The sequence below is a fragment of the Anguilla anguilla genome, chromosome 18 (assembly GCF_013347855.1).
Source record: "Anguilla anguilla isolate fAngAng1 chromosome 18, fAngAng1.pri, whole genome shotgun sequence".
Classification (NCBI taxonomy): Eukaryota; Metazoa; Chordata; class Actinopteri; order Anguilliformes; family Anguillidae; genus Anguilla; species Anguilla anguilla.
Genome location: NC_049218.1, coordinates 11,556,574 through 11,571,906, shown reverse-complemented (window position 1 = coordinate 11,571,906; position 15,333 = coordinate 11,556,574). Strand labels below are relative to the sequence as shown.

At 42.9% G+C, this 15,333-nt stretch overlaps 1 protein-coding gene across 3 annotated transcripts; it reads left to right on the top strand.

The window, feature by feature from the left end:
- Positions 1-391: 391 nt before the first annotated feature.
- Positions 392-14,258, top strand: agpat4 (1-acylglycerol-3-phosphate O-acyltransferase 4 (lysophosphatidic acid acyltransferase, delta)). 3 transcript variants are annotated; one of them, XM_035400080.1, is made up of 10 exons: positions 392-642; positions 8,370-8,584; positions 9,483-9,652; positions 9,924-10,085; positions 10,315-10,468; positions 10,966-11,068; positions 11,544-11,619; positions 12,022-12,220; positions 12,445-12,467; positions 14,138-14,251. In XM_035400080.1, the coding sequence occupies exons 2-9, from the start codon at positions 8,407-8,409 to the stop codon at positions 12,462-12,464; spliced, it is 1,062 nt and encodes a 353-aa protein (XP_035255971.1). In that variant the 5' UTR covers positions 392-642; positions 8,370-8,406; the 3' UTR covers positions 12,465-12,467; positions 14,138-14,251. The 3 variants fall into 3 exon arrangements, with proteins under 3 accessions (XP_035255971.1, XP_035255969.1, XP_035255970.1); XM_035400078.1 differs by lacking the exon at positions 12,445-12,467 and having other exon boundaries at positions 395-642; positions 14,138-14,258; XM_035400079.1 differs by lacking the exons at positions 392-642; positions 12,445-12,467 and adding an exon at positions 5,100-5,234 and having other exon boundaries at positions 14,138-14,258.
- Positions 14,259-15,333: the final 1,075 nt, after the last annotated feature.

The following is a 15,333-nucleotide window of genomic DNA, read 5'->3' as shown; positions in this document are numbered from 1 at the left end:
CGTCTGCATAATCACGTTGGAAGAAACAACCATGAGACCATGAGAGAACAGAGCCCATCATAGAACTAAATAATTTGCTGTAAACCAACATGTATTATATTTGCACGGCCCTACAGAGAGCGCTGTTGTCTAACTTATATGCCTGATCGAACCGCAGCACGGACTGTGTTTGTTCTTTGAAATAATTTTCTCCAGATATTCAAAAAACATAGTTCTGCTGGTTTCAGGATGGATATGAGTATTCAGTGTAGGCATCACAATTAAGAATCGTTCACTTAAACCTAGGGTGAAATTATATAAATTGCAGAAACAATCTACATCGCTATCACCTCAACATACACGCCACAATATGGCCTGACTGGGCTCCCAAGACATTAACTCCGCTTCTGGGTGGAGTTTCCCGGGCTGGGTGTGGTCGAGCAAGAGAGCGAAGGCACTGATTCCCTTCAGCTGCTGTTGAAGTTGTGCGGAAGCTTTTTGTTTGTTTTGCTATTTTTATTTATTTATTGCGAATACAGAATAAGACACGTCCAGTTCCCTCTATCGCTAGCCGATTCCCATTCGCTCTGCCCACCTCGTCAAGCTTTCCCCTTTTCGGTGACATTCTACGCAGTCCATGTGGTTAGCCGTACCAGGCACTAGGTACAGTATGATATAAATCACAATATATCTGTGACTTTTTGTGAATTTGCAAATTTTCTTTTCTGCGCTGTTGAATCTTTATTCCCACTAGCCATTGGTTATATGCACTTCACAGTGCATATAACTTCACAGTGCGTCTGTCAACAGAGACTGTGAGGTTGGTATTTGAATAAGACAGAACTACAGGCAATATATAACTTTGAGAAGTAAAACCAGATGTTTTGTTCATAATACGTAGATCGACAGGATGTGGCTGAAATCGCAATGGTATGAAATGTATCCGTAAAAACTAAATCAAATGTGTGGTATTGCTGGCTTAGAGCAGTTGGATGTGATGGATGTAGTAATGAAAAAGGTTGACAATTATGGCATTTTCGTATTAATAGCACACTATAGAATATTCCAGATAGCCTACCAGCTGATGTAGACGGCTTTATAATTGTACTACGTTTCCCATGGCAACCACGTCAAAGCTGCTGCTGACAGTAATTTATCGCAATAGTAATGCCATTGAGGCTTTGAACTATGACTACTCTATGCTGTATACACATGCTATTATACTGCGCGTAGTCTGTACACTGATTTTCAGTGTGCTAAACAATGTGTGTTTGTAAGCGGTATTTTGCTGGCAAATGTACAAAACAAATACAACTCTAAACGATAATGGCGACTATAACGATACAAAGTTTCACAAGCATACACTCTGTAAGGACATCGCTCTACAATGTTCCGCTGCCTATCATTATGTGAAGCGTCATTTATTGAAGATGGAGGACGGCTATTTCACCGATCTCATACTCACTTTCTAAAATAAATCATTCGCGGCAGTTGGCTAGCTGGCATCTGCACTCTGAACTCTGCTATGACCGTTTAAGGAGCTGGGGAGTGGGGGCGATTTTGTTATACTAGCTAATGAGAGTTGTAGGGAAGGGTAGTGGGTACGAGGGAGGTAGCCTACTTACCACTTACAGTGCAGTCTATAGGTATTTGGACGGTGACACAGTTTTTGTTGTTTTGGATTTGTACTCCAGCATATGTGAAGTTTGAAATCAAACAAATAATATGAGGTTATTGAAGCGCAGACTGTCGGCTTTAATTTAAGGGTGTGTATATATATATATATATAGATATATATATCCGTATCCAGTGATCAAGGTAGGAATTACAGTCATTTTTAAACATAGTCCCCCCAAAAGTAATTGGGCAAATTAACATAATCTTGATGTTTTCATATTTAGTACTTGTTTTCAAATCGTTTGCATGCAATGACTGTCTGTGACCCGGCGATGTCACTAGAAACTGGGTATCTTCCCTGGTGGTGCTCTGCCAAACCTGTACTACTACAGCCATCTTCAGTTCCTGTTTATTTTGGGGGGGGGGGGGGTTGCTTTTAGTGTTGTATTGGGCAAGTGAAAAAGTCCTTGGTTGCTTTAGCTGTGTTTGGAGTTAGTGTCCTGCTGAAGAGGAAGCGATGTCTGATTAGTTTTGAAGCATTTGGTTAGATCTGAGCCAATAAGATGCTTTTGTAGACTTCAGAATTCATGCTGCTGCTGCCGTCAGTAGTCACATCATCAATAAAGACAAGTGAGCCCGTTCCAGTGGCATCCACACATTTTAGTCCTTCACACGTTGATGCCTACATCCTGGAGAGTTTTCTTGGTCTTGGTTTTCTTATTTGACGGTTAAAAAGCGGTCTTACTTCACAATTGAAAGCATTCTTTGGTCAATCACTACAGGGGTCTTCCGTGGTCTACCAGGTTGTTTGCTATTGCTGAGCTCACCAATGTGTTCTTGCTTATTAACAATGTGCCTACCAGTTGATTTTGAAACACCCTGAGTTTAGCGATGTCTCTGATCGATTTATTCTGATTTGTCCACCCCATGATGGTCTGCTTTACTGACATTGACACTTCTTTGGTCATCATGTGAAGAGACAACAACAACAGACTCCAAATGCTAATGCTACGCCTAGAATCAACTCTAGACCTTTTGTTAGCTTTCTTGTGCATGAACTAATGATGCAGCAGCACAGCTTGGCCAGAAACAGTTGAGCAGCCATTTGTCCAATTACTTTTGGTCCCCCATAATGGTGGGGGCTATGTATTAAAAGGGCAGCAGTTCCAACCCGGTTCACCCAATACGGATGTAAATACCTGTAGATTAAAGCTGACAGTCTACACTTGAACAGACTGTCAGAGACGAAACAAAGATTGTGTCACTTTCCAAACACTTACAGTCTGCACTGTATACCCAAGTGTCTCCCAGTACCTGTTTGGATTTTGACCTTTTTTGTGGGGATATTTTTGTAATCGGGATCACCTTTGTCAAACAAGGCTGGGCTCTTACAAACTTCCTCAATATCAGTCTCTCATGCAAACTAGATGCCATACTGTATTTGAATAATGCATGTGAGACAAATGGATGTCTGTCATGCAGTGAAACTGTCAGTGAATGATACAGCACAAACATTTTTTTCACATTAGAAGTCACTTTTGATTGGCTGCGAAGGTGCTTTATCATGTGCCAGCATGAAAAACATTGCTGTTGGAGCAATCCAAATTTATAGTCACAGTTATGGTTTAGGCTGCAGTCATAGTTATTATTAGGGAACATATGCATTCTTGCTTGCTTGAGACAAGTCTATTGCTTCTGTCGTTATTGTAATAGTTATTTAGGTGTGACGGTACGTTTACAATGTTATTTATTTTTATTGCAAAATGATAGTAAGATTAATGCAAATATAGTCGCTTCACATATTACAGCATGCATCTCACTCTTGTGTCGAAGGAAGAAGTGAAAAATCACAAAGCATTTTGAGGCAACCTGTCACTGCAATAGAGGTTAACAGTGGCAGTGACCTGTAGGAAGGCTCTCTCCATCTTTCGTGGTATTACGTCTTTTATCACGTTTTGTTTTGTGGTATTAGCTCTCGACATTGGAGGGTCTCTTTTGATGGTAAAATGGGAGGGAGGTGACTATTTCCTAAAGTTTGCTGCCGTTGTTAAACAATTTATTTATGTTGTTAAGCTATTTCAGGCTAACCATTATCTGGGATTTCAAAATGTTTCAACACATACAATATGGAATTTGTGAACAGGGCAGACGGAGGGTATTGTGATCAAACCAAGTGTAGGTTACAGGTGAGGGTGAAGCGGTAGAGGTGAATAAATGTGTGATTTTAACAAAATGATATAGTCCATTTGTGCAGTGCTGAAAAAGGTGTTTTTGAGACGATGTGTTTGATAAAATAAAAAAAAAAGGACAGCCTGTGCTCCATATTTGAACTTTGAGCACACAAGAACAGCATTCATGAGATCTTTGTCTAAGTAATAAATATGTCTTGGAGTGATATACAGGTTTGTTTCCGCTGTGCTATTTCGCTTTTATTTGTGGTTTCCTTTTGCACTTTTCAGACTTTTTTGTGTCTTTATTGACACCTGTGACAAAAAGAGCTTTATAATGTAGAAGTAAACAACTTTGCCTATAAGTTAATAAAATTTTAGTTGAACTTTTATTATGACACAGTTGGTAAAAATGACCCAAACAGAAATGGCAATAGATAAACAAACAAAATTAGAAGTTGCTACAGTTATAATGACTAGTGAAATGCCTGGCAGTACTGGTGGTGAAGGTGTGCAAATAAAATGCCATATATTTGCAGCATCTCTCACTCTCTCTGATGGCAAAAGTCAGCTTCCCCCCCCCATTTGATTCTCATTTGTTTATGTCAGGGATTTTACCAACCCCCCCTTAATTCACACACACACACACACACACACACACACACACAGAGTCACTATTCTGCACTGTTTTGCATGTGCCTGGAACAGACTAGTACAGTTAGTTGACCTTTGCATGTTGTATGTTTACTTTTCTCAAATGTATGTCTTGAATATAGCAAATCAAAAGCACTAATGGAATCTATAAAGACGCAAGGCCTTCAGTGACATAGTGATGTTCTGTAGCCTTTGCAGTCATGGGATGTGGAGATTTTGGGACATGCCATGTGGTCTAGTCATGAGAACTGTCTAAGTATAAAGCAGAGATTTGGAGCAAGTTGCCTCTCTGTCTTCAGAAAGAACTGACCTTATCAGTAAGGGCTGTTAACTGTGGACATGTGACTCCTTCATTGGCTCAGACACATATTTGTTCACCAGATAAATACAATAAAAAAATACAATCGTTGCATTCACTAAATTGTGACTCAGAAAGTACACCCAAACCAGCCCCTACTTAACTTTCTATCCCTCTTTTGTCAATAGGCCAAACTGTAAAACTAAGTATTAAGTATTAAGGAAGTATTTTAGAAAAAGGTGTGTTCTGCAACCCCTTGTCTTGGCTTGCAAACATCTCAGTGCTGCAGTTAGTTAATTTCATTTCGTCAGCTTGCAGTTGGAGTGAGTTCCTGTTTTCCCTGTGTGCCACAAGTCTCCCCTCCTCCCTGTGACATCCCCGCTGATGGGTGATATTCGTAGAGGAAGAGGAAGTGTGGTGCATGAAAGTGCCTGGGAAATTTGGAGCCTCTTCATAAAGGAGCGTAGTCCATTACGCAAACAGTGGATGGGGAACTAATGCTCTGAAACAGGCCTCAGGTTTGTGTTGTTACCTTAGAGGATGTGCCTTTGTGGTAGAAAGACACTGCATACCGAGGAATTTGTGAATTCCAGAATTTATTGACAAATTTAGCTGCAGGTAAATAAACAAAAGTCATTTGTAGAATGGGTGTTTCGCATAGCAATAAGGAATATCAATGAACTGAATGCTTTTAAATGTAGCTTACTGTACTTTGTTGATGAGAAATCATTTTAATTTGTGGAAAAAAAAATTTAAACTGTACTAAATTCATAGCTTCTGCTGGTAGTGCGATTTAAGGGGTGTGTTACGGTGGATGTTAAGGAACTGAATGTCTCATCATAGTGACTCACATGATTCTGACCTCTACCATTGTACCAGTGTTTGTGTATTAGCTAAATTACCACAGAAGTGCCTTTACAGTGTGGAAAATCATGGCTCGATACTTTGAATGATCGGTTCTCTCCATGTACTGGAGAGATGGGCAAACAGAAGGCAAGTGGATGCGGCCTTGCGGTCATTCACTTTAAGGCTGGCATTGGACCATTACACAAAGCCTGATGTGTCATAAATGCTGTAATGAGGGAGATGTCACGGCTTGTGGGCTTGATCATTGATCTGCACAGAGCAGCGTGTAACCTGGCAGGTGCTTAACTTTAGTCACTCAGGCAGGAGTGTGGAATGTGGGCAGGGGAGAGAGATGCCCCCTGGCATGTAATTGCAGTGGCAGTGTGTTTGGTTAATGGCATGCAGGCAGGGGGGCGGGGAGGGCGGGAGGGCAGCCAGTTCCACGTTGTCATTACCCTGCCCTCAGTGATCCTTGTGTAATTGTGTAACCCCACATTATCAGGCAGCTGTACTAGACTAGTCACCCTGCTTTCGCATTCCAAGCCCAACCGTCAACAAGCTCCACACTGCTGCTGCATTCAGGAAAAAAAACAAAGCAAAGACGGTTCAGTCTGAGTGCTTGAGATCTTGTTCTGCTGGTGGGGTGAGTCCCGAAGCAGAGCAGGTGTTTCCTGTCCCGTTCCCCACACACTGACATAATTGGGCTCATTAAGTTGGGGGAATGACGAGCCCCGTTGGGGTGCCTCAGTGGCAGGGCCTCTGGAGAGCCACTGGAGGGCTCCTGTTCTTTGATCATCAGGAGAGCCCCAGACCTTGGAATGCAGTTAATGGGCCCAAAACAATGCATGTGGCTGGCCTTGGTTGTCCTGGAAAAATTGGGAAAACTTTTTTGTTTTTTTGCACTCAGCACTGTTCCTTGGATGTTAGCGAGCGATGACTGAGACAGAGAGGGTTGTCTCTGGAGAGGGAGGTCTCCTGGTGCAGGTCTGGGCTGTGCTTGTGTTTGTGTCTGTAATTAAGTGTAGTTGCAACAATAGCTGACAGTAACCGTAGTTGTTAGTTATTAGTGAGGTTTTGCTCAAGTTATCCTTGTTTTTATTCTACCTCTAGAATGTTTTATTCTATTCTTCTTCCTCGCATTATTTTTGTTCTAAATGATTTTATATTGTTGAGTACATTAGAGGTTTCTTTTTATTCACAGAGTAAAGATGCTTCGTTTGGTATTGCTTTACTTGTGTTTCTTAAATAAAAGTCATTCTTGTGTAACCAGCATGGGCAGTGTAAAATCTAAATAGTCAGTTTCATGCACCAAATCATAGATTTTTACAAAAGAATGGATTCATTTGCAATTGTAAATAAGTGGCATTAAAGGCCTTATAGCATGTAGTAGAGCTTGTTCTGCCTCTGGTGACGTACTTTCCTGTGTGTGCACCATAATGTAGTTTAAAGGTCATCGTGAACCACAACCAGCATTGTTCTAAACAGAGCAATAGCACAAAGCCATAGCGAGAACCACTTCCTGCTTGCCAGGCCTCACATTTTGTTAAGGTTTTCCTCTCATTACGCAGATTACTCACCTTGTTTACTCTGTTTGAGTAAATACAGAGAGATATAAAGCAATACACACGCACACACACACACACAGTATTTTTCTGCAGGCCAATGGTCCTTCTGTGCAGGTTACTGGGTTTTTACTGCTCTCCCCTCCCTTGTACCCACCGTCCCTGTACTGAACACATGACCCTGGAGCCAGCTTCATGTTATGCTGATTCAGAGACTTCTCAAGGGCACAGATTCTCATGGGATCTTCTGTATGTATGCAGAACGATATCATGTGCACATACACACACACACACACAAACAGTCGGGTAGCACAGAGAGGAATAACTGTAGCATCCAGAGGCTCGTGGGTTTGATGCGTAACACATTTACGTCATGGGGTCACTATGATTAAGGATGTTGCTGTACTTTCATGAGAACATATATATAGCTGTTCTTAAACAAGCAAGGGCAACATATTTCTTTTTTCCTGCAGAGATATTTTTTCAGGAGAAGAACGTTGTAGAATGTGTCATGTTTGTATGCCTTCCAAGCACAGTTTCGAATCTAGGCTTTTGACAGAGGGAAAAATCTGCACATTTTCGGTGTCTCAGCGACGTAACTAGATTGAATCAATGGCCTTATTCAGCGTTTGAGCACCGTGAGATCAGAGCAGTCCAGGCGAACGCCCGCCCCCTCCTCCCTCGCCCTCGGTCTCCTCTGCAGAGGAGCTATGAAAGGAGGGCCTTGTGAGCGCGCTCAGTGTCCGCCGAAGGTCTGCGCCGCACGGTGACGATGCCGCGCTCCAGGCAGGTCGGACACTCCTGGGCATCAGGGGGGGTCTCTGTAGCCCCCCTCCTGGAGCACGCGCGTGGTGCAACACCTGCACAAATTGGGCGGGACCAGAATTTGAGCAAAAAGTGCTTGCTCATAGTCTGTCTTAGCTGCTATTTTTAAGTGTACACCAACAACCTTGCACGTGTCTTCAGGGAAAAAACGTATTGGTTCATTTATCCTTTATTTCACCAGGTGAGTCCCATTAAGATTTCCATCTCTTTTTCAAGGGAGCCCTGGTGAAGAGAAGTGCAATAGGCACTTTTGTAAAATTAGTTTACATACAAGCTCAACTCAGGCCTCTGCCTGCCCTCTGTTATTATTTAACAGACATTGGCCTTGGCCTTTCCAGGGCTTTCCTGTGTTTATAATATAACCCAGAAAAGGGAGGGCCTGCTCGTAGTGATGAAAGTTCGCTCTCTTTTCCTCCACAGGCCGTTCTAGCAGGAGGGCTGAGTCCGCACCGGAGCGATGGGCCTGCTGCAGCTGTTCAAGTCCCAGTTCCTCTGTCACCTGGTCATCTGCTACGTGTTCGTGGTCAGCGGGCTCATCATCAACCTGCTGCAGCTCTGCACCCTGCCACTCTGGCCAATCGACAAGCAGCTGGCCCGCAGGATCAACTGCCGGCTGGGATACTCCATCGCCAGCCGTGAGTGACGCCCCTGTCTCCAAATCCTGTTCTGCTTACTTGCATACTCTTCTTAATTTACTCCTGGATTACTTGCCCTTTACACCCTGCTCTCATCTTGCTCTGGGGCCTGCATTTTGGATTCTCCGATTGGCGCTGGGTACCTGAAGAAATAGTTCTTCTCGTCGTCATGGCAACCAAAATGAGCAACAGATAAACAGGAAGTGAGCCAGAGATAGAGGCGGAACTCAGAGTTCCAAGTTAGCAAGTAAAGTGAGAACCACAAAACAAGACTGACAGCTGTCTGACTGAGTGGCGGGGAAAAAAATCTAAAGAATGTCTTGCCTTCAGAATGGTATTGGAACGTTTCTGGATTTGGTCTTTACAGATTTGTAACGTTTCTGGGTTTAAAAAAAAAAATGTATTCAAACCTAGTCCCGCTTTAATCCAGTAATTTCTTTTTAGTGCTTTTAACTGTTATTTTTGAAGCTTGAACCTGTGAGCCACAAAGTGACAAAGTCCAGTAACTTTTGAATGATTTACAGTAGCATTACAGTTATCTCAAGGAAAACCGTTAAGGAAAGCACTGGTGCATTTGACTTGGTCTGCACTGTCTGTGATAGGTAAATGAGTCCAGCCCTCATATGGCATCAGTTTCCTCTGTTCACTGTAGTGCTGTTGTGTCACAGATGCTGAAGGCAATGGGGACTGAACTCATAAACGAGGGAGGGAGTTTGAAATACACCCCGGTACAGTAGGCTGCCAGTTCAGCTTTGTAAACCTGTCAGCTTGCCAACTTTCTGTGGTATAAATGTGAACCTGCACAATGTCTCCCCGGTGAAGAAAAGAATAAGGGCTGGTGCAGTGACCTGCCTGCTCGAATGATTCGATGCGGGCGTCTGTGTGTCTTGGCGTTTAGAGCTGGTGGCGTTGCTGGAGTGGTGGTCTGGCACAGAATGCACGCTCTACACAGACCCCGAGAGCTACCCGCTCTACGGCAAGGAGAATGCCATCGTCGTGCTCAATCACAACTTCGAGATCGACTTCCTGTGTGGCTGGACTTTCTGTGAAAGATTTGGTGTTCTGGGGGTAAGGAAGCTGGATGTTTTGCACATTGCAGTGCATTATGTCAGAATTCAAATATGTTTAGCACTGAAAATTGCATTATGTTTAATGCATTGCAAGGTAATTTAAAACCAGATGACTGAAATTTCCATTGATCATTTGACTAAAGTAATTTATTTTGAATTTAAATGAATCTATTCAATAACTCGCTAAGAAGTAATTTGATAATGTGCAATCAAAAAGGACATGATTCCATCCACCCTGTTCCAGAAATTACCCAGAATTCCTGTTTCAGAGTTCCAAAGTGCTGGCCAAGAAGGAACTGGCATACGTACCTTTGATTGGCTGGATGTGGTACTTCCTGGAGATTGTGTTCTGCAAGAGGAAATGGGAGGAGGACCGTAGGACAGTAGCACAGAGTCTTCAGAATCTTCGGGATTACCCAGAGAACTACTGGGTGAGTTCGGCCTGTACCATAATGGTGTCAGTTGTGGGGGCGAAGGCATCTGGAACAAACCAAAAAAATTTCAGTCCAGATACTCAATGAATTAACATTTTTGGCTTGTTTTTATAAGTATTGCTATTAATAAGCAGTAGTAAAAGTGCATTGTGTAAGTGGCCTTGCTGGACAGTGATGTTTGAGGTATGGTGTGTGCATTGGCCAATTTGAATGTGTTGGACCCCAGTTCCTGCTGCACTGCGAGGGAACACGCTTCACTGAGGAGAAGCATCAGATCAGCATGCAGGTGGCAGAGAGCAAGGGCCTGCCCAAACTGAAGTACCATCTGCTGCCCCGCACCAAGGGTTTCTGCATCACTGTACAGAACCTCCGGGGAGCAGGTCAGGGGGAGGGGCACGCCCCGCACAGTACTGCACACTTACTGCACACTTTTATATTGGAGATGATATGCACACATACACACATACATGCATCAACACACATGCAAACATGCACGTGCACACATACACACACTCTTGTATATGCACACACATACTATCAGATACTATCTAGTCTGTAGGTAATCAGACACAATTTAGTCTTAAAAATGGTGAGCATTGTTGGGCTGAATGGCCTATTCTTGTCATTATGTTATTATGCTACACACACATTCACACACTCGCCGTGAGGTATCCATTAGATGTTTGTCTCCCTTACTGTGCATACTTGGTTGTGTGTGTGTGTGTGTATGTTCCCTTTTTTGTGGTTTTAGTATCTCACTGTTTAACATTTAAGGTGTGCCACCCTGTGTCGTTGTGTGTGCAAGCTAACGTTCACCCCGTGTGACCCTGTGCCCTTCGCTGCCCCTTTTCTGACCATGTTTGTGTCTCCTCTGTAGTTACCGCTGTGTACGATTCTACGCTTAATTTCAGAAACAACGAAACTCCAACTCTGCTGGGTCTTCTGAATGGGAAAAAATATCATGCCGATTTGTATGTGAGGTAAAGGCTTGAGAGGCAGGAGTGTGAGATGGATGGCCTCTTTCTGTCTGTCTGCTACAGCGACACAAAGTGTTCATTACGGGGATATTTATTCATTCCTGTTTGTCATGCTTCTAGTTTGTCATTGTCTTTTCATGCATGCGTCTTTTCATCTGAAAATTCAGGGCTTCCATTTCCTATGTATATGAACTTTACATAATGTTTACGTAATTTTAATGAAGTGCAGATTAAGGAGAATGTGTTCTGGTGATTAAAGCGAACACTAACAATAAAATTATGACCTGGCATCAATAATGTTTGTTTAAACGTTGACACTGAAGCAGATGATTGTTAGTTTTGTACTCATTTTGGAGAGGTCAGCAGATGGCAAGCTTGCCAAAATGTGCTTGCCAAAAAGAAGAAAAAAAGAAGAAGAATATAGTCTTTGTTATTCCTCTGTGACTGGGTGTTAAATCCGAACCATTTTCCATCAAAGGAGAATTCCTCTGGAATCTGTTCCGGAGGATGAGGAGGAATGTGCGGCCTGGCTCCACAGACTCTACCAGGAAAAAGTGAGCAGTGCTTCATCGCTGAAGGGAAGAGTGTGTGTGTGTCTGTCTCTCCCATGGGAGGGTGTGTCAGATTCTCAGTTAGCAGGCTGAGGTCATAGAGTACTTACAGCAATCCTTAATTAGTTTGCATTGTTCTTCCAGACAAGGGTCACATTTATTTTTATTCCTGCAAATTTTCCTGGCCTGGCTGTTCTATGTAGGTACAGTAGTTAGCTGTCATATTTACATTTATATTTTCCATACAGCGATTGTTCCTCTTGCACAGGACAGATATTTACATCTTAACAAATGTTTTGTAAAGAAAATGGTAATAGATAGGCAGTGGTAACTGCATTGCCCCCGGTTTCATTATGTAATGCTGTACTTACTGAACCGGTTCTGGTCCTGTTCCCGTTCCTCTAGGACCAGTTCCAGGAGCAGTACTCCCAGACGGGTCGGTTCCCGGGGCCCATAGTCAGCCCGTCGCGGCGGCCCTGGACGCTGCTGAACTGGCTCTTCTGGACCTGCGTGCTGCTCTACCCGCTGGTGGGCCTCCTGGTGCAGCTGGTCAGCACCGGCTCCTCCACCACCATCCTCAGCACCGTGGCACTGTGTGTGGCAGGTGGGTTTGGCCGCAACATTTCAGGCCACTCATTCTGATATTGCCATTTACGTCAGTCCTGGTGCTAACTGTGGCCTGTGTTCCCCGGGGAGGGAGGGAGGGGGTGGGTGGCGGTGTGGGTGTGGTTGATCTTGTGAGTAATCATAATCTCCCTGCTTTGACCAGTGTTCAAAGGGAATTGATGTGTTTTAATGTTTTCACTTTTATCCAAACAAACCCATTAGGAAGCAGGTCAGGTACTTGAAAAGTAAGTGTGTGTGTGCGTGTTTTTTAATCTGTTGAATTGCAGTCCAGAATTTTTAGGAAGCATGTTGCCTTGCAGTCAGTTGCATGCTATCATTTTTTCAATCCTGGCTTATTTCCTACCTTTAAGAAAAGAACACAAACCGGCAAAGGATGGAACAGACAGACAAACATCTGAACGGATTACACCAGTGATTTGGTATCAGACCTGCAGAACAAATTTAGATCCGTCCACAAGTTTTTAACTCCTGTAATAATGAAGAATTTGATCCACTGTAGAATATCTATGGACATTTATGAAGCTGTCAGGGTGATACAGGCATTTAGCAGACGGTCTTATCCAGAGCAACTTACACAACATTCTACATATCATTTACATTGCATCCATTTATACAGGTGGATATATACTGAAGCAGTGCAGGTTAAGTACCTTGCTCAAGGGTACAGTGGCAGTGTCCTATCTGGGAATCGAACTTGTGACCTTGAGGTTACAAGACTAGTTCCTTACCCATTACCCATAATTATGCCTCATACAGTAGTAAATGAGTAAGCTTCAGAGTCCGTGTTAAATACTTCTGGGGGAAAAGGCGTCACCGCTGTTATCTATTGGGTGACCATAAGACCATAAGCCAATCAGCAGCAAGACCTTGCAACTTCCATGTGATTGATAAAAAAAAAACAGGTCACGTGATCACATTGAAGCTGTACGACCTTGCTGCTGATTGGCTGTCACATCAACACTCAATAGATGACAGTCATTACGTGTTTTTTTTTCCCTGGAAGAATTTCACGTGGCCTCTGAAGCGTGGTTGTTTACTACCACATTAGGTATAATTAAAGAGAATTAGAGGAAGAAAGGTAATACACCATATGGTGGAAAAGACCGTTATTGCAGTCCATAACTACTGTTGTAGTTATATCGCCCAGCCCTAAGCTGACTGTATAAAGTCCATGTATGCTGAAACTCACAGGCCAGATAATTTCACTCAGTTATTAGAACAATTTAAAATTTAGTTATTTGGGAGATACGTTTAGCCAAAGTGAATTACAAGTGCATTTAACATGGTTTAAGTGTTTTTATGCTTTGATATTTTTCTAAAATTTGAAGAAGTTTCATAGTTAATGGCCTCTGACCCACTTGAATTCCTTGTATGGGCAGAATTAGTCATGTCATAGATTTTGTCTGGCGCACTAGGACTGACATTATGCATAGCCAAACATGTCAAATTATGATCCGTTGATCAGTGAGATCTTGATCTAGCCATTCATTACAGTCCACAATATGATGCCACACTGGTTTTAGTTGAAAATGATCCAGGTTAGAAAAAATTTAAACATTGTCATGTTATTACATATTTTTGTAAATGTAATAAACTGGGATTATGCTGTATCCATTCAGAAACATTGAGTGCCAGAAGAATGTGCATGTTTGTAGTAAATAGCACACCTCTGAATTGAAACAACTAGTCACCATCTCAATAACACCATGGGAGGGTAGATTTTAAGAGGAATGACTCTCTATCCTGAGCTATTGGGAGGCCTGGTAGAAACTGGGGAGAATAGCCTTACATTCAGACTAATGACATCATATCCAAATACAGTGTCCCTAACTATCCATATTATCCCTTATTCAGGCATCCACCCTCATTTCTCACCTCTCTCTCTCTTCACTAGCCTCTGTGGGAGTGCGCTGGATGATTGGACAGACCGAGATCAAGAAGGGCTCCAGCTATGGGAACAAGAATGCCCCTGTGAACAACAACTGAAGTCTCCAAACATGACGACTGTCAAACTGCTTCGAACAGCACTCGCAGGTTCCAAATACAGAACTGCACGGCCACTCGGAAGTGTAATAGGACCATAAAGAAAGCCCAATGGACTGTTAAACATGTCTAGAGTGGAGCATTCTGATCAGATCAAAATGGTTCCTGAACTGCAGAATGCGTTGTTGCACTCTAGAATCCTCTTGCGTTCTAGAATTGGTCCAGTTGACAACTTCCTTAGCCAGCTGTGTGAACGGTGAGGTTTTACCACAATACAAAGTACAAACACCAGTTTGTCCAAGAACCTCACAATTCTTTGTATGCTGTGGAAAGAATTATGGTGCACTCTCAGTTTTGAACGAAGTGAGTCATTCACTCGCGTAAAAGATTAACATCAATGAGCACCCCATTTGGACAAACTAGGTACAAAGCAGTGAATTCTATGAAACTTTGGTGACAAGTTGTAACTTAAAAAAAATAAATTAAATCACTGACCGAGCACTAAGAAATACAAAAATAGACGTTATGGCTTCATTTCTAATTTGAACTCCTGTAAACTCTCTCACGATGCCTGCTGCTCAAAACACAATTCCTACAATGTGCCTTATATGGGTAAGAAACAAAAAAAATTCTACAGCAAGAACAGGTTTAATGTAAGGCAGTGAGCCAGGGTCTATGAATGTAGGGCATGTGAAAGAGATCAAAGTCACAGGACACACACTGCACACACAATATGGAATACCGAGGCTCCAAATGTTCCAGAACACTCGCACGAGAAGTCCATGCATCCAATGTGTGTCACCATATCAGGCAGACTTTACAAAGTGAGCAAGCTTCTCTTTTTTTTCTTTTTAAAACACACAGAGTGCTGAGGCGATCAGAAGATCGTTGGCACACGCGTGCACAGGTTTACTCGAGCAGGAAGTGTACACACTGTTCTTACGCTAGGTTCAAATCCAGCACAACTTTATCAGCGCCTACACCGCAGGTGGAGGGGGGGGGGGGTTTCTGCTGAAGCACGGCACCCGCCCAACCGAAATCCTGTTTTCTCCCTCGTCTCTGCCAGCGCTCTTTCCCCTCACAATCCTCATTTACACGTTTCTGCGC